Here is a 26,299-nt window from a genome sequence, read left to right on the forward strand (position 1 = left end):
GGAAACAAGGTGATGCAGTCTTGCAGAAAAAGGGGCATGTGTATAGGGGGGTGATGGTTTAAAGGTAACAGAAGGTGAAGACTTGTAAGTAATACTGTGGTGCTCAAAAAGAGAAGGTAAACATTGTGCTCAGAGATACACACAGAAGTATTTTCTGTATGCTATGAGAAAGTGTTCTAGTAATCTTCACAGCCTAATTAGGCATCCTGGGGAATGCTGTGCTTGATTTTTGGCACTCATCATGGAGCCCATGAACCAACTGGAGAAATGCCAGGGAGAGCAGAGGGAAAGATCTCTTAGGTGAGGGAACTTTCTCTCAGGAGACAAGTTCAAACCTGACAGAAGAAGATGGGCCTTCACGTGAGATGAAAATAAATTCCATGGGACTCCATGTCCCAGTTGTTGTGGATGGAAAACACGATTGCACAAATTCACAAGACAGAAGTCCATGAAGGATTGGCCCAGTATAAAGACAGATTGCATAGGCTGGGAAGAGCACCTAAGGAAGGGTCACTGTGTACCTGTTCACTTCTTACACTTTTCAGATGTCTGTCCTTGACGGTTGCTGGAGATGAGGCCTTAAGCCAAGCAGGCTTTGGTTTGCCCTGGGAGTCTCTTAAACATTCTGGAAAGCATCTGAAGAGAGTTGTGAGGAACTGGGGTGAAGTATCATAAGTGTGCTATACACGTGCTATGTACTGTTAGGTATAAAAAGTAGCTTTAAAGAGAAAAGGATGGGAGCTAACAACATATGGTGATGTCCTTAGTGGTGTCTAGTTAGAACGAGATTCAAACTGAAGTACTGAGTTACAGAAATACCTGTGGAGGCAGCAAGCAGTTGGGAAATGAATGAGTTTCTGGTCATACAGGGGTGACTTCTCATTACATGAGACCCTTATGATTATCAGCACTGGCAGTGTTGCTGGTTTCCATGCTGTGCTATCCATGACTACCTGTTTGTGAAGCCAGAGTTGAGATCCTGTCAGCAGAGACTGAATAGCAAGCGTCAAGGGATGATGCTGGTTCACCTAGATTCATTGCAGTCCAAATAAGTATGTGCATAGAAAACATGGTTATAGTGACAGACCGCTTCTTCAGCTTCCTGGAGGTACAGCTGTAAGGTCCAGGTGCTTATTTTGTATGGCTAGGGATTTGTATTGCCTTTATTTACAGATGAAATAAGTCTCTGGTAGTATTTTTATATATTCAACTAATTTTATTGCCTCAGAAAAGTTACGCAACTTTGTCATCACCAACTTTGAATGTGTTCCAGAAAATGGAAGAAAATTAATATGAGAACAAACCTTTCACTCCCTCTAAGCAGAAATTTCAATAGATTGTGAATGTGTTATTTGCAGTGAATGAGATTGAGAGGTGACTTGACTTTGAAATTTTGCTCCAGTTACAGCAATTGATGTGATGACGCTGTTATTAATACTGCCAAATGCCTGGCATGTACAGGCTAAGCTGTATTTTGTTCTAATGTGATTTTCCTGTGTTTTAAACTGGAATAAAAACTGCAGCTGCTTTAAATTGCCTTGATAGTGTCTTTGTCTGTGTTTATTTCATGGACATCAGAATGCATAGTAATGATGGCCAATAGTGCCTTGAAACAGGATGTGAAGATGCGTGAATTTGTGTGTTTGTGTACAGTCACCAAGGGGATGAAGTGTATTTCACATTTAGTTGTGTAAAAGGCTTAAGTCTGAGATTATTCTGAGTCGTCCATATAGTTTCACTGACCAGATCTGATGTCAAGAAAGTTTCCTGTGTAGTATTCAAAAATTGCCCTCCTAACAGCTGTAAATTTGTAACTCATGGCAGTATAGTTGTTATGGCATGGTAGGCAGTGGTAATGTCATACAGCTGACAAGAAGTCTGTGAATGGCTCTTAAGTGTGTCTGGGGAAAAAGTTGAAAAGAGGTTGTACTTGAGTTTAAGCAATGATAGTGCCTGGATAGCTCTCAGAAGGCCTCTGTTTAAAAAGATTATTTAGTTTTGGAAATATGAAGCTGTTCTGTTTTCCTACCCAGTGTGCAGTATCTTAGATAAACCAGAGAATGTTAGAATTCTAAGTATTGTGTTCTTGCAGCTGGCCAGTCTCTGACTACTCAGCTGAAAGTGGTAATAATAGTGTAATCCATGGAGTGAGTTGGTTGACTTTAGAAGATTGAGAGAATAATTAAATGTCTGAATTATGCTTTAAATCTAAGAAGGGCCAGTCAGCAGGAAACATGCTACTTGCTTAGGGAAGGGATCACAGATGTGGCAGGGCTAGGGAAGAGGTGCCCAGCCATCAGCAGTATCTGTTGGTCTGGGAGAGTGGGAGATGGTGGTTTTCCTCTAGGGTAGATCTGACAATGCTGACGAGGGAAGAATGGCTGAATCAGTAGATGGGACAAGCCAGGGGGTACCATGAGTCCTTTGCCATGTAAGGTAGAAAGACACAGAGAATGCTGTGGTCAGGGGGCAGAGAAGAGGAAGGTCAGTGCCTCTTCTGTTCATACCTTCTGGTAAATCTGCATCTGTTCTGTCCTGGCCAGGAGTGTTTCTGGATGTGCTGTGGTTGGGTTTCTCCCACTCTTCTGGTCATGGAATTAGGGAAAAACTTTTGTATTTAGGTGGAGAAGGTTTTTTTCCTAGTTGTCAGGAAAATATTCCTACACTTCCCATTGCAGTCTGAAACTAGAACTTGCTAGCAACTGCAGAATTTGGTAAAACAGAGCTTTAATCACAAAAGTGTCTGTGCATTCTGCCTTTCTTCTGTCCTCCAGGGCTGTGTTGCCCTGTCTCTTGACCAGACTTTTAGGTGATAAACTTTGGTCCAGTTTAGATTATTCCTCCTACATCTTCATAGGCAGCACTGCTACCTTGCCTCTCACTCCCCCTTTATAATTTCTGAGTGCTTTTATCCTCCAGGTTTGCAAAAACAACTGAAAAGGATAAGGGGTGGAGGAATAGGGAGGTTAGGAAGCAGCTGTGAGGGAAGTGTACGTAGTGCTGGCAGGCAGGGTTTAGGAGGCTTTTTGGAGCAAGTTATACCCCTTTGCTACAGGCCTGTTGGCCTCATTTGGCTTTGGATGTCAGCCTGACTGCTGACGTCTCCTGGCAATCCCTGTTGTGTGTTTCAGTGCTGCGTTGCCCCTCCTTCTGTCATCCTGGCCAAACTAAGCCATAACAGCCGTGGCTTAAGCTCTGTATTTTGGGCTAGTTGTGTAAATAATCAGTGCTAATTTGGGTGATAGCTTTAGCATTATAGATGAGGAGTATAACATATTTAAAGCAAGCTATCAACAGATTTGCAGGTCTTTGAAGAATAACTGTTTTTCACTTCCTGAACAGCTTGGGCCTTGGTATTACTGTATATTACATTATATATTATATTATAATATATTACATTATATTATATTATATTATATTATATTATATTATATTATATTATATTATATTATATTATATTATATTATATTATATTATATAATATATATTATATTATATTATATTATATTATATTATATTATATTATATTATATTATATTATATTATATTATATTATATTATATTATATTATATTATTTTATATTATATTATATTATATTATATTATATTATATTATATTATATTTTTTATTTTATTTTATTTTATTTTTTACACAGAAATAGCATATATTTTGGACAGGAATAAAAATCTGTTAAGGACACTGAAGAACACTAATTTTTATTTATATGATGTGAGTTTTTGAAATTGATTCAGCAGTAGAAAATGACTCCATTTGCCACTGCAAAGAAAATGTTTTTCTGTAAGCATTTCCTAAGCGTGGATATATGAACACAGGTGCCGGAGCAAAGATGTAGCATAATTTCAGTAAATCCTCTGAAGTGATTCCAGTTCTATTTTTTCTGTTCTCACACATTACTGAGAGGGATTGAGGACACAGGTAGAAAGGTTTAAGTGAGAAAATCTATAGCAATACCTGCCAAATGAACTAGAATATACAGTCAGTGCTAATTTTAGATAAATGAGAGATTGAAGTACTGCTTTACTGATATATATTGGTACAAGCTCTAGTTCACTGTGCCAAGCCATACAGTAATTTTTCTAGAACCTCTGTCCTTTTTTTTTGGGGTGGAAGCTAAAACATTTATGACTAGTCCTAGTGATGTCATCTCAAGAAGGGGTAGCATCAGTTTCTGGGTCTGGGTCAGGCCCATGTAGTGGGAAGAATTTAAGATGCCATTGTTTGTGCAGTTCTCCCTAAGTCTAAAAAAAACTGCATGTGTTTAAGTAGAATTTTTTATATTTGCTTTATTGATAATAGTACTATTAGACTGACAAAAAAAGGCAGAGTAGAAAAATAATATACTGCTGACATGTCACTCCTACATTGTCTTTGATTCCTCTTCTGCTGGACAATCCTAAATGCCAAGGATTCTGAGGAAAAAGGGAGAGGACAGTGTGGCATTTGTTTCCACTGCATTTCCTTGTATTTTCTCAGTGAAGTAGTTATTTAATGAATACAGTACAAGCCTCAGGAATTCTGTGAAAGAAATTCTGTGAAAGAAAGTTTTGCAAATGACAAGGAGAGAGATTTCTTTCTTGAAGGCTCATGTGACTTCTGTTGGGATTTTTAGTAATTTGTTTTTTAACTTTCTTCAAGATTAGTCTGGAACAGTCCACTGAATTTTTCATGTCTCCCCCTAAAGCAAAGTCATGATTCCCAGCTGGAAGTATTCCCTAGCTAATCACTTATGGTAGCAGGGACCTGTGTTCTTGCCTGGTCCCTTCTATGTCCCACTCCAGTTGTGCTGGTGTCTGCTGCTGCAGAGAGCAGATGGAATGAGTCAGGAGGAAGTTTTTTGTGTTTTGAAGTGCATGATGTAGGTGGCTTAGCTGTTCTGGGCTCCTTTCTAAACCTATTTCTTCTGCCCAGAGTTAGTTACCTGTATTTCATAACTGAAGGTATTCTTTGCAAGGATGTGTTGAAGAAGACTGTTGTAATTTTTGGGGACAGTAGATGCCAGACTTGATTGATCTCATGTGGAAGTGTTAACACGCTGCATGTGGGTAAAAGTCAGCTGCATGATAGGAGGGCTTGCAGCAGAGCGGTGATATGTGCTAGCTGTTGGACCGTGGTTAATTCCTTACAAACCTGAAATTGCTGTATGATTAAATATAACTTTAATTCATCAACTGAACAGAAAAATTGGTGAATTTCCGCTATTCAGCATTGGCGTAAAGGAAATGTTTTTGCCTATAGCTCTTGCATGAGCACGTCCAAAGTCATCCTAGGCATAGTTGAGCAGAGCTCCAGGGAACTGACTGCAGCTTGATAGTCTCTGAGAAGATGGGAAAATCTTGCATGACAGGGGAATCTACTGCAGTGCTAAAGACTTTCAGATCTTCCCAGGCTGCTTGATTCCTAGCAAAATAATTACATAGTGGCATAAATTGGAAGATTACCTCATGCCCTGGAGCCTCCTTTATGATTCTCACTGGCTGGAAATTAGACATCACTCTGGGCTTTATCACAGCAGCCAGGGATAGTACCATTTCAGAAGGTAAATCCTTTCTGAGTTGCACAAATGCAACTGTGATATAAATCTCCCTCCTCCCCAAGTCTTTCCCCATTTGCATTACATTTTTACCTAGCTCACACCTGATGTTAGATTTCCCAGGCTTGGGAACAGGAAAGAAACCCTGCCATAAGATTTCTGTTTTTTTGCATGCCACTTGTTCTCAAAATGTCTTCTTTTTAAAGTTTCCTTTGGCTAGAATTATGTCTCTTAGTATATTTGTTTGAGCATGGGGTTGCCTGGGAAGGTGTTGGGAATAAACATATCAGTGCATGTAGAGGTGTTTACATTGCCTATGGATCAGGTACTCTGCAGGACTTTGCAATGCCTCTTCTGTAATGCCAAGCATCCTTGGCCAAGTGTGGGGACTCCCTGCCACTGTGAATTGGGGCAGTTTGTCCTCTCCACTGGCTGCTGAGAAAAGTATTTTGAAAGACACGCCTGTCTGGAAAACCTCCAAGGCCAGTGGGGTTGCTCAGAGTTAATGACTGCATGAGATGATTCTCAAGTGGAGAGAGGGATGATATGAAAAAAAATGTAGCTTTAACAGCAACATAAACGCATTGTGGAAAGAACTGTGTTCCTTGGACCCAGTATTGCCCATGCCTGTTAAAGTTTTGAATACCAGAATGAAGTACTGGAGTGTGCTACCCACAGACTTCATTTGTGGGATGTGAGTCATTTGGTTTAACCTAGTTTATAATTTGAGTAGATGGTACATACTGGATAGCATTTTTCCTTTAGTGCTCTGGCAGCACTCAGGACAACCTGTATTCAGTTCATTGAGATTCCTTCTGTTTGCCATTGTCAATGGAAAGAATTCATTGACTTCTAAAATTAACATTTATTGAAGTTGAGAGGTCAAGTGATTGCTTCATCTTGGAATGCCTTTAGGTCCAGGATCAAGAAGGACATTAATAAATAAACAAATAGATTTCTTTTTTTCTTTATTCTGTAAAACAGTTGAGTAAAAGATAGGTGTAAAGCCGTGGCTTTTTAGGAGATACCAAAAGGTCTAAGTGAGTAGAATCAGCAGAAGCAAATACATGTCAACAGTGTGCCTTAGCAGCCAAAAGGGGGAACCACATACTTGAGTGGCACATCAAGCACAGCATCACCTGCCAGTCAAGAGAGGTGATTATCCCACTGCATTCAGCTTTGCTGCTGCCTCACCGTGAGGACTCTGTGCACTTCTGGGCCCTGCAGTTTTAGATTGCCCTTCAGTGCCTCTGGAGGAGGGCAACAAAACTGGTGACAGGGCTCCAAGGCATGTCCTATGAGGAGCAGCTAAAAGTTTTTGGTTTCTCTAGTCTGGCTGAGGGCACTCCCATTCCTATCTACAGCTTTCTGAGGAGGGGAAATGGAGACAGAGGTGTGGTCTCTTCTGCCTGGTATCTGGTGGTAGGAGGTGTGGAAGTGCTTGAGAGCTGCAGAAGGGGAACTTCAGATTGGACATTAGGAAGCATTTCTTTATTGAGATGGTTGTCCACCATTGGAACAGGTTTCCTAGAGCTGTGATTGATGTCTGAAACCTGCCAGTGGTTAAGAGGATTTTGGACAATGCCGTTAATAACATGTTTAACTTTTGGTGAGCCCTGAAGTGATCAGGTCCCTTCCAACTGGAATGTTCTGTTCTATTCTGTTCTATTCTATAATTCATGATGTAATTAAGAGCTGTGATGCTAATGGCCTCATGATGTAATGATTTCCAGGAGTTTAACAGGACATTCGTTTGGTTTCTAAAAATATTTGAGACCACATAATAAGTCATATTAACCCAGATATATTGATATGTTAGTTACTTTTTCCCGTGGTGACATAATTCTGTGAGGTTAATTCTGGGTGCTCCTTTGCTTAAGAGTGATAAATCCTGTGCAGGGTGCAAAAATTTTAGTTTTTATCCGGGCTGCAGAATCAATAGAAAATAAGAACTTGGGTGGCATAGGGGGTTGAATGTATCATAAACATGTTTCAGTCTCTCTGAATGTAACAAGAAATGTTCAAGCAGAGAACATGGACAACAGTCCCCACCAAAAAGAGAAGTAATGTTGCTGTAGGTTTGCATTCATACTTTTGCAGCACTTCAAAAGGTATCTCACATCTTCCATCAACCGTGTAAGGGGGAGGAGCACTGCTCTTCTAAGTTAATGTTGATGTTTATGGTACTTAATCTCACAGATTTCTGACAGTGTGATATCTCTTCTTTTTTGTTCAGATACCTTTGGGACTCTTGTTCTTCCAGTAGTAAGTATTTTTTTTCTTTCCCTCCTTCCTCAGAAAATGTTGACTCCCTCTAACTTACCACCCATTGGTGTTGATGATATATTTTGCATGTGATCCCAGTTGTTTTCACAGTCTTGGATGAGTGATTTTAGTGACCAGTGAATCAAGGATTTTTCAGATCAAATGCTCTGCAGCTTGTTAGAAGTAATTATGGGACTTGGGAGTTGATTTTCAGCATCAACACAAACCATTATAAAACTTGAACACAGAAATTTGATTTGTGTCTTTTTTTACTGGGTGATACCTACATTTGTATTTTAGATACACCATGAAGGCTAATAACAGCTAAAAAAAAATTGTGCAAAGCAACAATTGAGAAATACTAAAATAAAAATACATTTATATATGGTCTTTTTAAGAGTTTGAAAAGGCATATTCAGTGAAAGTACATTAAAAAACCCTACAGTGTATCTTGAATTGTGTGTTGTGTATGAATCCTGAATTTATGATCCTGGCTATTCATCTTGAAAACTCAATTTAAAGAATTATGTATTTATATAAGGAAAAAAGTGTTACCAAAGTCATCCATAAGTCTGGGTATCCCTTAATCCAGTGTGTTTTAAGTTCTGATCTCAAATAAACTGTCTCTGATTAAATAATCTGGAAGTATTTGATAGATGGATAATCAATGACAATGAGCAGCTCAACATTATGAATATTACTAGGTTGAAATGCATCTGTATGAATTATACATTAGTAAACATAGAAAATTCTGTTCATTTAAAAAAAAATAAAATGAACAAGTTCCTTAATATAATCTGGCTATTAAAATAGCCTTAAAATGTTCAAGCACCTAAAACTAGGCAGGGCACTTTCCTCCTTCTCTCACTGCTATCTGAAGTGATGCAGACTGATTAATTTTTTAACTGCAAGATTTTCTATTCATCTGTGTAGCCACACTTAGGTTTTGTCCAAAGTCTAATTTGCTGGTAGCAGAAGGTAGGTAATGAGTTTCTGGATTCAGCCTCATCTTTTCCAGAGGAAACAGTGGCTGCTTTGTCCAAGGTACTCGTGATGGTGGTTGGTGTAGTCAGAAGTACATGAGATGGCCTTTTTCTCTCTTGTGTTAGGACTGCCAAAATGGGGATAGTAATTCCATTCATTTGGGATGTTTTGACTAAGATAAAATATTTTCATAGCAAGTTCCTACTACTTAATGTTAAAAGCTGCCTTGATCATATTTGGGTTGAGAAACAGCCCTTTAGAGAAGGAGCTGGTGGGGCTGAGGTAGTCACTGTTTCTGTAGCAATTGTGGAAAATGTTGTATTAGTGTAGTTTCTGGTAGCATAGGTGTGTGAAACAGAAGGTGGGTTACATTGCACCTCAGCTGTCCTAATACGCTGCCATGGCAACGCAAACCTCATTACCTCTGACCTTTTACATCAAGAAAGGCAGTTTTGTCACCATGTTTTGGGAAGGGAAGATCTTTTGAAATATAACAAGTATTAAAATCTAGGGAGGAGCTCAACGCTATCCAACATAATTTGTGGTAGGAAAGGGATACAGGAAAATAGATGAGGTCTCTAAATGGCATTTACAGAACATTTACATTTTTAAAGAAGAAACTGAAGAAATTAACATTGCAGGCATGTTAAAATAGTGCTGTAACAGTGCGGTTCACTACAATGATGAAACAAATCAAGATTGTTTTCCCTCACTTTGATTTTGAATTATTGTGTCCTGGACTTACCCCATTTTGATTTTGAATGTGTCCTGGACTTCATGTAGCAAATCCCATCGGCTTTTTAGGGATTACAACTCCTTTAAGAAATAGTAATATTCATGAATGGATATTTGAGGTAATAATAAGGTAGTATTTGACAGATGCAGTAGCTAAGGCTGTCCCTCTTATTTCAGATATTGCAGAATACTTGGCGTGGAATTTGGAGGGTGTTGAAATATGTGAATCATATGTTCTTGGCAATGTGTGTACAAAAACCTTTAGCTGAAGAAAATGCAAAATCTGTTTCAGTGTGGAACTTTGCGTCTAAAATTTAATTCTATAAATCCAGATTTTAAAGGGGGGACCTCTTCTTCCCATGTCATCATAAGCCTGTTTATGGGTGAAAAAGAGCCTTTTTATTTTTCCCCCTCAATTTTTTTTTCCTGGCTTGTTTTTTAAAACAGAAAGTCAACAGAGAGGGATGGAAGGATGGAACTGTAGTTGGTTCCTCTTTATAGGTAAACACACAGAGAAGGAAAGGTATTCTATACAGACATTTGCATCTACCACATTTGTCACCCAGTGACATTTCCCTATGTTTGTGAATCCCTGTTACCTCACTCTGCACTGTTAAAATGAGCTGTGGCAGCAGTACAGCCTTTCTTTATAGCACTTGGTAGGATACTTTTGAAGTGCTGTGCCTGGTGAATTAACAGCTGTAATTTTCATTACAGTGCAAGAGGAATGCTTCAGTTCCATATGTTATGCTGAAAAATGCAAGCCTGTCTGCTTTTGTTGTCTTAACTTCAGAGGTTTTACTCCAGATTTACAGTTTTAACTCCAAGCAGAAGCATGTGACTCTTAAGCTTTTCAGCAGGGCTGCTTGTTGGAATGAGCTGTGTGCAGTGTTAAAACCCTTTTCCTTTTCAAAGAGACATTCTGGTGGTACAGAAGCCAGCATCTGGGCTGGGATGTCCCTGTGGAGAGTGGTTGACTGTGAAGGCTCTGCTCAAGTAAAATTCAGGAGTGCTGCAGCATCTCTGCTTTAAGTCTTTCAGCCCCTGTGACTGGGATTCCTCCCAGCTAACTTTAGGAAATGAAGTGATGCATCTGAATTATGATCTCTAGATTTCCTCTGTGCACTGGAAAGACACAGCGAGAGAGAGAGAAGAAACCTGTGCATGATTACTCTGATCTTATGTGGTCTAAATTTCCTTCCCAGTGCTATCTTGTCTTTTCTGCCAGCACTAAAGGGGCCTTCAATGTCTATCCAAAATAAGTTAACCATATAAAATTTCTGTTCCTCTGTTTCTTAATATTTTTGGAAGGATAATTATTTTACTTTCTAAATGAGTCAGTATGTACTGTAATTATGAATTATGAAAGTGAAATGAGCAAAGTCATTGAGGTTCCTATTGAAAAGCAGTGCCTCACCACCTCATGAAAAATAAATTCTGTGTTTGATTTTTCTACCCTGTAGGACATAAAGCTAAAGACTGTAAAAAAACAAGTGCAAAGTTCTCTTACTGTCCTGCTCATCTTGCTTTCACATAGCTTCTTCAGATGTTTAATTTTTGGAAAATTTATTAGCAAAAAGTGATGAAGAAAAATATTAGCCCATTATGTCAAACCAGAGAAATGTCTAAATAATTGAAAAGAGAGAGCACAACCTATGTATGTGTAAGACTGTGAATGGTATATTAATGCATAGATACTTATATTGTTGAAAACCTGATTACTACTTAAAATTAGATGGAAATGTGTTGAAAAAATGCTTCTGATAAGATATTTTCTGGTAATTGTTGAAATAACACATTAAAGCCATGAATAAAATCCCTTTTCTCTTTTTGAGAATTTATGTAAGTTGACAAGTTCAGGTATATATTAGCTCTTTATGTCAAATGTTTTTGAAATAATAGTGTCTTCAAGAATATTTTGGGTACCTAACAGAGAGTCACTATTTCTTTTTAAGCTGCCTCTGAACAGTGCTTCTGGGAATTATGAATTACTGGTGGAGGGTCGTGCTGGTGGCCAGCTCATCTTCTCTAACCGTACCAGCCTGATGTACGTGTCAAAGAGCACCTCTGTATTCATCCAGACTGATAAAGCCATGTATAAACCAGGACAAGATGTGCTCTTCCGGATTGTCACTGTCTATCCTGATCTTAAACCTTACAGAGTGTCTCTGAATATCTATATCCGAGTAAGTATCCACAAGAACGTAGTTAGGCGTTAGAAAGTGTCATGTGGTCCAAATTTGTGCCAAAAAAGATTGTATGTATAGCTACCTAAATCTTGCTAGCAAGGCCACTCACATTTAACATGCAGCTTGACTTTTCTCCTAGGATCCTCGGAAGAAGTTGATTCAGCAGTGGTTGATGGAGGAGGGTGATTTGGGTGTAGTTTCCAAAAAATTTCAGTTATCAATGAACCCTCCACTAGGAGACTGGTCCATAGAGGTGGAACTGAATGTGAGTATTAACGCTGCCAAATCACAGAGAGATTTATTTCTTCTGCTAGATATGTATAAAATTGTGTTTATGTTGTTGAAACCAGTTACAAACATGGATCATGAGATGAGCAAATCTTTCTCTCATGTCAAATATTGCGCAAAGATACAAGATCAAGTACTATGCAAAGGTAATATGCAAACCTCACAAGATTTTCAAGTGTATGGTTTTGTAGGGAAGGACAAAACCCCACATACATACTTTATCCTATTATTCTGTGTTATAATTCCACAATAAAAACGGTATTAAAAAAGTGAGGAGTTGTAATATTAATATAAAAGAAAGATCTCACAGAGTAGAGTGTTTTTCTTCTTCAGTGAAATGCCCTTACGTTTATTTTGCAAGCAAATACACAGAAATTTGTTGTACCATGCTGTGCAGCCAGTCAGTGTCTCAAGGGTTGAGGAACCAAGATTATTTACAGATTTTTGCCTGGCTTTAGGTGTGTTTCAGCAGCTTACAATGACTGATGAGTTACTGAGGAAAAAATAACTTTGTAAAATAGAAAGGATGACTAGTAATACTGAACTATTGCAAAACAAAACTGGAAGAGTCTGTGTTGCATGTTGCTATTGGTAGTAGTTCTCTCAGGCCAATCCTTGAAGCTGTCGCCCTCCTCATGCACCATGGAACATGTTTCAAAAATAGCTGGAGGTTCAGTTGCTCAAAACTCTGTGTGTCAGGGTTATTCAGTCTGCTTTTAAATACCTATAATTTGGGAACTGCATTTCCTATTTCGCTTGCAGTGGCTGTTCAGAGACTTTTAGCAAGTATAAACAGGACTGCTTAATGTTACCTAGTGAGGGAAATGGTGGGTAGAAAGGAGAAAAACTCACGTGATCATGTGTTACTTGGGAGTAACAGATGTTTGATAGATTTCTATAGGCTTAGGTGAGGGTGGTGCTCAAGTGAGTGTCGGTGGATTTTTCAAACACTTTGTCATGTGGGTGTGGAGTTGTTGCTGTTGTCTGTGATGGGAAAAATGTATTAAGTTGTTCCTGTGCTCCTCCCTGTGCTCTGCCGCTCCTTCCCATCCCCTGCCTGCTATTCAGTAGCCTCTCAGTCACACTGAAGCAGCTGTAGTGAGGCTGAGATCTAAAGTGCAGTGGGGAATGACCCAAACTGAAAAGCACCTGAATGTTTTTCTTTGCCTTGACCAGAGCAGTTCACTGATCCAGCTGACAAGCCATCCCCAATCACAGCTATTGTAGGTGTTGTTCAGCACTTGGGGAAGTGTGGCTCAGACATGGAAACAAAGGCTGGTGGCAGTGGTGGGCTCCTTCAACAGCTCACATGACAAGTTTGGGCTTTCTGCACAGGCTTGAGTAATGCTGAAATTAGGAGATAATTGATGAAGGAATTGTGGCAGCTGTTTTCAGGATCTGAATGAATGCCACTCCCTTCTGAAGTGAAACCAAAAAGAAAAAAATAAATTGTAAAGTTGAAAGGAAAATGTCTTGTAAATTCATCTGGGCTAATGAAACTGCTGTGAGACAAGTGAAGTGAAACCTTAATAGAGTATAGTTGATGGTATTCTAAATTTTAGCCAAGCTACAGAAGGTTAATGATCTTGGAAAATATATGTCAGAGTGAGAATGTCTCTCAAGTCATGAGTAACGAGGAGAAAGTAAATAGAGAACTTTTTGTTCGTGTCTATTTCAACATATAGCTAAAGGGCATCAGGTAAAGGAGGTAAAGAAAGAGTGATTTCAAAATGACTAAAACATCATAACTGAACTGCAGAGCACAGCACTAGCAGCTATTGTGAATACCGAAAATTTAGATGGGATCAAAAAGACAAATTCACAGTACACTCCCATGAGAAGTAATAGTTAAAAAGACCTTAGGTGTCAGCTCAAGACACCTTGCAGAATAAAGGAAAAGAACTTTTCTAATGGGAAACTCTAATTTATTCTCTTGGTTGCAAGGGAATTTATGCTGTGAAACGCAAGATGGTATGGGATGGGATTCAGTTTTGACATTGAGGTGTGTAGGAGGCTCTGTGTTGGTGATATAGCTGAGATTTATTTGGTGTTCAGTGGAAGCTAGTGAGTGATCTCTCCTAGTGGATATTCCTAGCTATTAGCTGGATCATCCTCTCTCTTCTGCAGTAGCTCTGCTGTTCAAGGGAGGTGTAAGTTTTATTGTGTTATATATAAAGTTGCATAGACTCGCCACTCTTCCTGATAGCAGAGGTCACTGAGAACTTAGATTTACTGCTAAGGAAGACTTAGTATATGACTGGGATTTTTAATAGATATGTCTTCCTATCCTTAACTAGTACTGCCAGCTCTGGCTCTCCATGGCATCCAGCACAGCGTATGGATCTGTTGAGGCTTTAGGAACATCTTCATATGGCAAACCAGACTGATCTGTGCATGACTTACCTATCCTGATTCCATGACCTGGACCTTCTTGTTAAATAGCCAGCCTTTCTTTCTCAGTTTCTCTCTTGTCTTTAAAGAATTGTAAATGATTAAATAACATTTCCCTTCTTATGATTAAGATCAGTTTCCGAGTGTATTGAGTCTTGATTTTTGGAAATGCTGCCTCTGAATCCTGTTTTAAATCAGTCTTTGGCTGCTTGCTGCTGTTAAACATCCTGTAGTATTTTTAATAAAAGTTCAGGTGTTAGTACAGCTGTTCCAGGAAAATCAAGACAGAGTAATTACAGTCTGGTTTCCAAGTCTCTACCTTGTATTTTAGTTGGATATCTTATATTTCCTGTTGCTGAAAGACTTGTAGTTGCTGCGTTTTAGTAGCATGCACCTCCAACCAGAAGTTTTTTCTAGTTAAACTGCATTTTGTAATCTAATTTATGGAAGTTGTTATGTATAAATTTATGATCAAATATTGAAGAGTAGTAATGTTTCAGGTGCAACAAGGGCTTTCCAAAATATTAAGAGTATTACATTATTTTTGAAAGCTTCAGCTATAAAACAAGCTTCCAGAATCAACTGGGAATGATTATATACAAGTTGAATTTTTTTAGCTTTTGAGGTTTAATATATGTTGCAGTGTATCCACAGTGAATTCTGTCATGTTTTACTGCTAGATCAGTTATGGATTTCACATTTGATGTGGTAAGTTTAATGTTGTATATATAATTGCTTTAAAAATGTGTCACACTTCAGAATCAGACCATACATAAAGCCTTTGGTATTGCCTGAGTATTCAGTAGTTTGCAAATGTGCACAGATCTTCAATCAGGATCTGCTTGTGTAAATAGTGGTGACACTGGTGGGAGTCTGATTAGTTTCTGGAGACTGTGCTATTGAATCTGAAGAGAATTTCATTTTGGAGTTTGTGAAAGCAAAGCATGGATGTGATCATGAAGTGCTCTGTTCTGTCTAGACAAAAATCTGTTTTATTTAGCTGCAAAGCCAAGGCGGAAGAGTGCTCCTGACAGGGCGTGTGAGACAATGAGGTAGCCCCAGGAATGCAGCCGCTGCCAGCACTGCGCTTTTCCAGGGCAAAGCCCTGGACCACACCCAGAGTCTTTCCCTTGCTCTAACAGCGATGCGTTTCAGTGTCAGAAGCAAATAAGAAAATGGACCCAGACCAGATTAATTTCAGGGACTTTCTGAAGTCCCTGAAGGAGAAAAAAAAAATTTGTGGGGAGCAGCTCCTGTGACCTCACTTTTGTTGGATCAGACCCAATGAGTTAAAACAGTTCACTACAGCAGAGCAGATCCCTATCCCTGTAGTTGTTAGGGATTTTTGGATATCAGGATACACAGCATATAAGGCTGCCCTGCAGAAGGGCTCAGCCTCATCATCCCAGAACACTTATATGGATCCCTTTTTGGCACTGTTTTTTTTACCCTGGGTGATTGGCACAGAATGCAATAGGTGTTCTGCAGTTTAAGAAATGCTGATTTAGAGCAAAATGTTGTTCATCCAGAAGAGTGAGTGCACTTAAGAAGCAGGAAAAGGCATGGAAGACAAAACCTATACTAGAATATAGCAGCTCTGGAAAAAATGGAATTGGCATGGTGTTGTTTTCCTGTCTTAAAGAAAACCCCTAAAAATCTCTCTTGGGTTATGCATATATAACTAACTGACTAACTGCTTGTCTCAAAAGCCACTATTCCTAGAAACTGGTTTAACAACTTCCACTTTAGTATATTTGAACAATATTTGCCAGAGACAGCCTTGCCCTGATGAACTAAAATGATAGAGTGGTTGAAGTGCTGTTACTTGTCCTACTTCAGACCAGCTTGTCTAAAAAATGTTAGTGGAAAATCTGACTTGGTATTCATGTCATCAAGATGACCAAGTAGGGCCTTTGCCTTTCCCTCAACTATGAAGCACAGCTTGATTTCTGTCACAAAACACATTTTAGAGAGGATGAAGACAGGAGTACTAGTCTCACTGTTTTCTACTACTTACAGCTATCTTAGTTTTTAATTGTACTTTAATTTTTTTTTTTAATTTTTACTTTTAAGATAATGGGAAACAATATTTTATTTTCAAGGGAGATGCTTTTTAACCTTTTGTTAAAAACGTTTTGTTTGGGGTTTGCTTTATGGCAAGGGTCACATATATACTTAGTATTGGAAATAAAAGCTGTACAGGGAACAAGATGTGAGATGAATTTACTACAGGTCATTTCCCTAAGATAATGTTCCTAAGACTACATGATAGTAATCTGATTGTGGACTGATTTATGCATGTCAGTACTGTAGCATTTTATGTTGCAAATAATGTGATTTGCACAAATGTGGAAATAGCTGATTCTGCATGTATATTTTAAAACCTAGGAATATAAATATGGCAGTTATTTTGTTTATCAGTGACTTAGTCATTAAATTAGCAGCAATCTGATTTTTATTTTGATAGGAGTATTTTGCTAGGAAGTGCGTAAATACAGATTATATAAAGGGCTTTGTTTGAGATGCTTAACTTGCAAAGTTGCTGATCAGTAACAAAAATTTATAATTGTTTCCAGTTTAGGTCCTGGTCCTAGGATTTTTACCATAATAGTTCTCAGTTTATCCTCTCTTGCTACAAACTGTCATTCCTATCTGATACATCTTGATGCCACCCGACAATTGGTTATCCATATTCATTCTGCTTTTCCCTCCTGAAGAAAATCAGGAAATACGTGAAAAATTTAGAAAAGTGGGAAAATAGAAGAGAGCACAAGTAACAGCACATTATGTAATTTTTGAAATTTCTTTCCTTGATTTTAAGTAACAAATAGCTGAGATGAGAATATACAGCACAAGGGTATCTCTCCTCAAGTAAGCATGGCTATAGAGTGTAACAAAACTGCAGCCACCTTTTGAGTAAATGTAGAATCATAGCTCAGGTATTCCATTTCTTTAGTACAGAAACCAGGCCTATGTAGATGTCTGCAGACTGGAAGCTGTACAAGTTGTGCATGGTAGGTACTTACAGTCTGCTTCACATGAACTTCTGTGTCCTTCTGTTTTGCAAATACATACTACTGGTCTCTCCAGGAGCTGATAGGGATTGAGCCATGATTTAAAATCACACCATGTCAGAAATTGTAGTTTGACTTGCATATGGGTGGGATTTGGCCAAGAAGATATGTTAAACTTACTAATCTAACCGCAATTGTATGTTTTTTCTCATATTATTTTTTTTCCAATAGGGTCAAGTTCATTATCAAAGATTTCAAGTGATGGAATATGGTAAGTATTGTTTAAGGGCATTTAGTAGTGACCAAAATCAGTAGTGATTCTCCATTAATTTATATTAGCTTCCCTTGTCTGGCATGAGCATTTTAAATACTCACAGAAAGTTTAATTTCCAAATTTTTGGCTTCTCTGATACTGACAAAAAATACCATCTTATCAGCTTCCCTGTTTATCTTTGGTAGTTTTAATGATCCCAAAATATCTGCATAGTATCTGGTTGTGAAGCTTGTCGATTCTGTAAAGGCCAAATAAGCTTAATGTTTTATATTTCAGACTTACAGGCTTATATGCAGGCTGTTTTTATGATGCTTTCTTCTCCTTTCTACAAAAAGCTGTAGTCTGGGGATTGGGTTAAAAATACATCTTACCTAGGAAACTAGTAGTCTTCATCAAATTACATGTTCTACCCTTGTTACTTAAAAAAATAAATATTCCTTCAGTGAATTTAATGCTTCTTGTAATTTTGTTTTTAGTGTTACCAAAATTTGATGTCATGATAACAACACCCTTATACTACTCTTTGAGAGATGAAGATGTAACTGGTGTTGTCTCTGCAAAGTAAGTAAATCACTGATACTGTTGTCACCCTTACTCTTAAGAAACTTACTGTGGGTATCTAAATGTCAAAGTGAAAACTTATATTTAGAATGGTAATAAAGTCCCATCTATTCAAAAATAGTTGGCTAGTATCCATTTCTAGTTACTGGATTTTGTTGTAACAAGGTTCAGTAGATCTTCAGACTTCTAGTAAATTCTTTAGGTCTGGCAATCTTACTTCTAGACAATAGTTATACATTTTCAGCTGCCTTATTTGAAAATTTCTTAAGTTTCTTGCTTGTAATATGTATTAAATATCTAAACAAAAATTTGCTGTGCATTAATCTCAAATATAAATTAATTTAATTTTTGAAGATGAGGGTCAGGTCCTGATGGATCCATCCAAGACGACTGAAGTAAAGGGTCTTTCGTAGGTTATTTAATGCCTTATAATGAATACTTTCTGAAAAAGCAGTCCATTTCTAAGTGAAATGCAGAAATGATTGTTTAGCAAGCTGCTTAAATTAAATGTTTGGACTTTGAGAAAACACTTTATTCCATAGAGTCCATGCACCCTGATATAAACTATCAGTGCTAGGTTGGATGGGGCACTGAGCAGCCTGATCTGGTGGGTGTCATCCCTGTATTTGGCAAGGGGATTAGAAGTACATGACCTTTAAGATCCTCCCATCTCAAACCATTCTATGATTCTGTGAATATCATAAGGAGCAATTTAAATAAAGCTCTTGCTTCCCCCCCGCCCCCATTCTGCTTTGCGTTTGGAATCCATTATGTGCCAGCTAATACTTGGTTTCATAAGTTGTTTTAGTCTTCCACAGGACACTTGACTGTTTCATTTTGTATACTCATAAGGTGTTTGAAAGTGTACCTGTCTGCTGTAATAAATTCGTATTTAGACACCAGTGAACCAGCTGAGATTGAATCCCAGCAGTGACAAAGTTTTACTGATACATCATAATTATTTATAGAGAATGACTTCATTCCTGGTGACTGTTTTTATAGACATAATGTCTCTTTATACCAAGAGATTATATTCCACTTACACTTGTAGATGTCGTGAAACTCTTTTTCTTCTCTGGGGTGTTTTTAGATCAAGTTAAGTACAGGGATGCTGCCCAATGGCAGTATCATTTCAAAGCTAATGGCAGCTTATTACTGTGTTTAGGTCTGCTTAGAAAGACTGAGTTCAAATACAAGACTGTTGAGTTATTCCCATATCTACATTGCTTGATTTTTCTTTCCATCTGCTTTTCAGCTTTGATATTACTTCAGTGGCTGCATAATGATTTAAAGTACTTTAAAATTATCACACCTGCATGTGTTACTGCTGAGGACCAGAATGATTTTAGGTGTCCTGTCTGTCCTCATGTCATTCCTCCCCACATTCACTTCTCTGTCTCAATCTGATGCATCATGGCTTCTCTTAAATATATTTTGGAAACATTTACACAAAATTTTTTATCTTATTTCTGCTCAGTGACTGCAAAGTTATACTGTCATCTAAGAAGGGAGTATGTTACAGTTTTCAGATTTGCCACAGCTGGGCATTGTTTGCAATGATTTCTTTCTTGACACTATGATTATTAAACAAGTAGTAATAATTGTTACCAAATATCTGGAGATATTTCATTTTTTGTTAGCAGTATTTGGTACTTACACTTCCCACATCCTGTTTTGCCTCTACTGCACATTAGTTGTGATACTACATCAGTGTTCTGTTCAGTAACTTGCTTTCAGCTTTTAGCTTAGCACAGTTAACTTTTGTACATCATACAGCCCATAATAATTTTAATAGGTTTGTAGAGCTTGTGTAATGGAAAGAGCAGCACTGTGTATCTTCTCCAGGTTTTGGGGTTCCAGGTTTAATATTGATAAACTGGTGTCAGTATGGCAACCTCCATGTTTCAAAGTAGAAATGTATTCTATCCATGTTTGAAGTCAGAGAATAATATTTGGGTAGGATCTTTTGCCTTGGGAGGTCTTCAGGACCCCAAGTCCTGGAGGATGGTGTTTGACTTTGCCTGATGTGTTTCAGGTACACATATGGAAAGCCAGTAAAGGGAACTGTAACAATCACTTGCCTTTCTGTTTCTTACTGGACAAACAAGAGAAATATAACAACAACAATGGAGGTGAGTCATCTCTTAGTAGTTTCTTTAACTAGTGTCCTGTTGTGGGTTAAATGGCACTTGGAATCATTCCTGAATGCAGAGTTTAGCTGGAGAGTGTTAAACTCTCTTTAATTTCCAGCCTAAAGCATCTATATTCAGTCTGCTTGTTGGGAATGATACTTGCCACCTGTGCTCCCTTTACTTGTGCCTGGCAGTTATTTTGGAGAGTACCAACTGACCCAGGCAGAAAAACTTTCCAGGAGCTGCATAGATGCTGGAGGACCCATGCTCAGGAGTGCCCTCTGGCCCTCTGTCTGGCCCTGCACACTGAGCTCTGTGTCACAAGGCCAGAGGAGAACACTCCAGTTGTCTAGGTGAAGCTCTAGCATGGTAGAAACCAAAACATTTTGCCTACTAATTGACAGCAATTGCGTTTGAGCTATTGCACTAATTGTAACCTGAAGCATGAAATTTAAAAAGACACACAGTTTCAGTCTGAAGGCATAAAAGAGGTGATAGATTCATTGCATTCTCTTTGCAAAATCAGATATTTTACTTCTGAGATGTGGACTGTATTAAAAAAGGTTAAATTTTTGCTTCATGAAGTGACTGTAATTTTCTGTTTGCTTACTTCAGCCACTTCAGTGCCTTCAGCAGCACTTAGTCTACAGAAAATCTGAGCTCAGATGTTGAATAGGGTATACTCCTCTCCTCAGCAGGAACTTGTTCATTGTATTTCCCTGTAAAGTGCTTAGGTACCACTGCCGTAGCCATGTGGAAGTGGATAATTCCAGAAATTAGGAAAAAAAAAGTAACTTTTTCCATAAAGCTTTGTTGCCTCCAAAAAAGTAGTGAACTTCTACTGGATTTAATAAAAATGGTTGATGACAGCAAAAAAATAAGGGGTCAGCATTCATAATTTTCTGGTGTTCACCCTCCAAAACTTGTATATGGAGGGAGCTAGAGGACTTAACCAGAACTAATCTACTGTAGACAGAAAGGTGTCCTTGGCTTTTCTGGCTCAACACTTACTTTTTCCTACATTGCAGATAAATGGATCTGTGAATGTAACCTGTAACAAGCTAATGCTGCAAAACTTGAATGCTGAGCAATCGTGGCACCACGGTGGCAGCGATTACACAGAGCCGATAGAAATGATTGCGGTGGTGACTGAGTCACTCACAGGTATGTGGCTGTGTGAGGTCTGACAGAAATCCAGAGTGCCCTACTGCTTTGTGGAAGAGGTTGGAGCTCTAGAAAATTGTCTTGTACTGATGTCAGCACAAACCATCCACATCCAAATATATTATCTGAAATTTAGTAGTTTAACCAGCTGTTAACTTGGTTGAGTAGACTTCTATGCTAAATGATTTATTAAATAACCAAGAAACACATTCTTATAGGAGCTTAAAGTCAGTGACTGATCATTTTTGACAAGAAAAGCAGGCATAAAGAACTGCTAGCATTAGCCTGAATTTTGCAAACTTAACTTAATCATAAACTTACCTGATGTGTATTTTAAGCCACATTAGTAGAAAGAGTTGCCTGGTCCTAGGTTGTCCACAGTCTAGTCTCTTCTAGATGGACTGATTTGCAAACTGAGAGTTTTTTGTGAGTTTGTGTTCCACTGCACATTAGAAAAAATAAAAATAAAAAAAAAAATCATGTGTACAAAATTTATGTCTGTCCCAGAAATTAGGTTTAATTGTGTAATTACAGACTTTCTGTAGAATCCCTGGAAGGTGAAGCTGGCTGATTTGGGATTTAGTAAGTTCCTTCCTTGTGTCATTCTGACATAGTCTGTGTGAGTGGAGCCCTGTGTGGTATATCTTATATTTCATTGTGGCAGGCAGTACCAGTATATAGACTACCTTCGTACTGATGCTCATCTAGAAGGATGGAGCATGATAAGAGTGGAAGTGGTAAAAAATATGACAGAATTATTTCAAAGTCACAGGCAATAAATTGTATTGCTGCTAAAGTACTATATGTGTTAAATGAATATTTTCTAAACACATACAATTATTCAACAGGTGTCTCCCAAAATTCAAGTACCATCATATTTCCAAAGCAAAGTGACTATTTTATTGAATTTCTGGACTACTCTAGAGTTATAAAGCCATCTCTGAACTTCATAGCTACTGTAAGTTCTTTTGTTTGATTATCATCTATGGATAAACTAATGTGATTTTTCCTCTATGCTTAGATAGCAAAGTTTGCCTTGGATTTTTATGTGTAATTTACAGATTTATCTTCACATTCCCTCTTTTTTTTTTCATAATACATATCAGCAAATACTAAACTTGGAGGTATTTTTTCTAGAAAAGAGTAAAGTGGGAATGTTGTAGTCTTGGCAGGATATATTTGTGTGTAGTTTGTCATCATTCTTATGGAAGAGAAATCTTTACTAGCTAGTTTTTTTGGCTGTGCTTTGAAACAACAGATTAGTTATTATTAGTTATTAGTTATTAAGTTTCAAACCTCTTTATAGGATTTGCATATCTAACTGTATAAAAATACATATATATACATAGACAAATATATACTTTATACAGTGAATTTGTATATTTAAGCAGCTTTTACATAATTCAGTTAAAACTCATCAAACCACATTTCTTTCAAGTAAGTGTTGTTTCTGCCTTTTTTCTGTCCTGTCTATTCATGCCAGCTACAGTCTACTCTTAGACATATTTCATGTTCTTCCTTCTGTCCCTCAACTCCATTTCCCTCAACAGTATTTCTACATTTTTCAGTGGTGGCATATTGTATCACTGCATTTTGCTTGAAAAGGGGAATCAATTTTTGAGCCTTTACTGTATAGAAATGAGACCTAAGTAGCAGTGATTTAGGCTGAATATACTCTTCCAGAGGAGATTGGCTCAAGATATAGCTTTATGCTAGGCTGATCATTCGGGCTTTTGCTTTTTGTGCTTTTCATTTTCTTTGCCTGCATCCCAGTTTGAATCCACCTGTTTTTTTCTCATCTTCCAAGATGAACTGAGTGAGAGATAGCTGAGGCATCTGTCAATTCTTAAAGCTGGCAGACAGGAAGGTTATAGTCCAGTTATGGTCCCAAAGAAGTGTGAATGAATAGCTGCTACTGTTACTAAAAGGTGGAGATCTTACATGAAGAGTATATGCTCTTCAGAGAGGGAACAGCAAAATAATGGCTGAGGAGGAGAGGTAATGCAGTGACATCTATGGACAAAGAAAGGGAAACATTAGTTCTGTGCTTTTCAATATAAAAGCTGATTTTTTTGGTGGTGTATAATGCAGAATAAGAATGATTTTAGTGGATGAAAATCTGCTTGAATGTGGGCATAAATGTTGTAAGTTGTAGTGCTGATTGATATATGATGGAGTGAAGAAGTTGCACACTGTCAATTTTGGGCCTGGTTTCAGTCTTCAACTCATTTGATGAATTCATAAACACATCTGACTCAGAACCATCTCTGCTCATCTGACTTACTTGCCCACATGATGTAAATGTTGGGTTGCCCTTTCTTGTGATGGTGAAATGCAAGTGAAAAAATTAAGTATTCAGACTGTAGGTAGGATATGTATAGTTTAGCTGAGACATGAACATTTACAACTAGAAGAGTAATTGGGAGAGCTGAAATGCAACACGTCTCCTTTCAGTTCCATCTACTTTGCTCTTACTCTTTTTTTTATTCCCTGGAGTTATGAATAATTTTGTTCTTGCCTGACTTTCCTACTTGCAGTGCTTACGAGGGAACAGAAATAAAGCTATTGATGTCTGAGAAATCTGAGTATGCATTTATTTTTTTTGATATGATGTGAGTGCAAATATATTGTTACATGCTATGTGTTGTGCATATTTTAGCTTTACCCTGTTTGATGGGTTTGATGAGTGTTTTCTTTATTTTTGTTTAGCTAAAGGTGTCTCGTTCTGATAGCAACCAGCTGACAGCTGAAGAGAGGCAGAATCTTGTAACAATCACTGCACAACAGTCAGACCTGCTTTTCCATCACTCTTCATTTTCTCACATGGAAAATGAGGCAACAGAGGAGAGAAATCTGACAGTTCACGTCCTGAACTACACAGTTCCAGAAAATGGAGTAATTGATGTTGAATTTCCAATCCTGTCTGATACAAAAACTCTGAGAGTTCAGGTACTGCTTTGTAACATGTTGCTTTGGAGTGTTGACACACTAAATTGCATGGGCTGGGATCAGTGATATGCTGTCCTGCTATCTGCAACAGCTGACATGACACCTGTTGTTATTTTTGTTACTTCATGTTACAGCTGGAAAGAAAGTGGGAGATCCTGTCAAATGGGATTTAGTAATTGCACCATGATATCAAAGAAAAAAAAAAACCCAGATACCCAAAGCATAAAGTGGACTTTTGCTAAGGCTACCATGCTCTTGTAAGCTGTACTACATAAATAAACATCACAGATTTTTCTGTTTTGTTAAGAGTTGTTTTTTACACTGTCTCACAGGCAGAGTTCCTCAGCAGTAAGACTGACATAGGTGTTTATGATGTGTTCAGCTCCCCCAGTCAGACTTATCTCCAGGTTAAAACAAGGAGCCAGGATATAAAGGTACAGTCTGAGACAAAACTGGCCACGATAAAAACCAAGTTACTCATGGATTTTCCATACTCATCCATATGAATCATGTGCTTTTCCTAGGCTGGGAAGCCTTTTGAGCTGAGCATTGCAAGCAACAAGCCAGTGAGAGAGTATCACTATCTGGTAAGTTACAGGCTTTACGTATGGGGACAATCCAAGATGACTTTTGCTAACTTGAGAAATACTCCAGTGAGTGGAATGTGATTTGAGAGATTCAGCATTTTTTAATTGTGATTTCTGGAAGAGGAGGCTGAAAAACTTCCTTTCCACTAGAATGGTCCTTTTTTAAAGAGAATTCTATTATTCTACCTGGGAGGAATGCCCCTGGCACTGTAAGGAAGTGCTTCTGGAAAAAGTGCTTCTTTGATCTGGGTGTTGGGTTATCTCTGCTCACAGATGTGAGACAAGACACAGCTGTGAGAGCAATACTGTTTCTGACTGTGCAGAACTTCTGCAATGGGAGAAGGGACAAGGATGTCCCAGGAGCAGCCCAAACTGTGGCTTTTTGTGCAGATGCAGATGGAAGCAGGGGCCTGGTAGAGCCTCTATGCAGATTCAGGACTGGCAGGCTGAGCCTGTGGGTACAGGGTGAGAAGAGCTGCCTGCTAAGGAAACAGATGGTGCAGTGGACAGAGGGGTGTTGTTAACAAGGGAGATTCATAAGGAAGCATATTAAAGTAAATGTCTTGTGTAGTGGCTTAATTGCTCAGCTGCTGTACTGTATCTTAAAGGATCAGAAAGATTTATTATATATACTATCCTAATTTTCCCATCCTGTCTTTAACACATGACTGTCTTGTTCAGTCAGCATCTTAGTGACCATGGTAGCTAGGATTCTTTTTTCTTTCACAGACTTTAATAGTAAACTGAATTAGGAAAACCATGTAAAATTTGGGTATTCATATGTATTTTCTATAATAGAAACACTCTCTAGAAGGTTTAAAATAAATCAGGTCCATGCAGCCAAAGGCAGGGAACTGCCCTTCATCTTTCTGTCTTTGTTAGTAAGTGTATGATCTGGTAAGAACAAATCTAGAGTGAAAAAGTTGATGCTGTAGACCTGAAATCCGGGTATTTTGGATAACTTAGACTAGCCCTAATCTGATCTGTTAAAAGGAATGCCTGCTTTTAACTGGAGCACTTTCCTAGACCCGAGTTCATGCTCTCCATGAGGCAAACAAAGTGTTCTAAGTAGGGGTGTTTTGAAGGTTTGCTTTTAAAAGTATATGCCTGATCCAAACTCACATGAGCCAACCTTATTACTGTTGTATTATGTTCTCATACCATATATGTGCCCTTGTAGTTCTTTACTTGTCCATAGTAATACAGGAATTGAA

At 38.2% G+C, this 26,299-nt stretch overlaps 1 protein-coding gene across 5 annotated transcripts in view; it reads left to right on the top strand.

The window, feature by feature from the left end:
• Positions 1-26,299, top strand: part of CD109 (CD109 molecule) — an 84,691-nt gene that overhangs the window by 21,254 nt on the left and 37,138 nt on the right. For all 5 annotated transcript variants that reach the window (XM_086876272.1, XM_086876274.1, XM_086876275.1 and 2 more), the window contains 11 exons: positions 7,789-7,817; positions 11,492-11,722; positions 11,865-11,990; positions 17,650-17,689; positions 18,169-18,253; positions 20,289-20,385; positions 21,414-21,549; positions 22,398-22,507; positions 24,259-24,498; positions 24,831-24,932; positions 25,023-25,085. In XM_086876272.1, the coding sequence (XP_086732398.1) occupies positions 7,789-7,817; positions 11,492-11,722; positions 11,865-11,990; positions 17,650-17,689; positions 18,169-18,253; positions 20,289-20,385; positions 21,414-21,549; positions 22,398-22,507; positions 24,259-24,498; positions 24,831-24,932; positions 25,023-25,085 (1,259 nt within the window). The remainder of the gene's footprint in view (positions 1-7,788; positions 7,818-11,491; positions 11,723-11,864; positions 11,991-17,649; positions 17,690-18,168; positions 18,254-20,288; positions 20,386-21,413; positions 21,550-22,397; positions 22,508-24,258; positions 24,499-24,830; positions 24,933-25,022; positions 25,086-26,299) is intronic.

The sequence above is a fragment of the Cyanistes caeruleus genome, chromosome 2 (genome assembly GCF_971803275.1).
Source record: "Cyanistes caeruleus chromosome 2, bCyaCae1.hap1.1, whole genome shotgun sequence".
NCBI lineage: Eukaryota > Metazoa > Chordata > Aves > Passeriformes > Paridae > Cyanistes > Cyanistes caeruleus.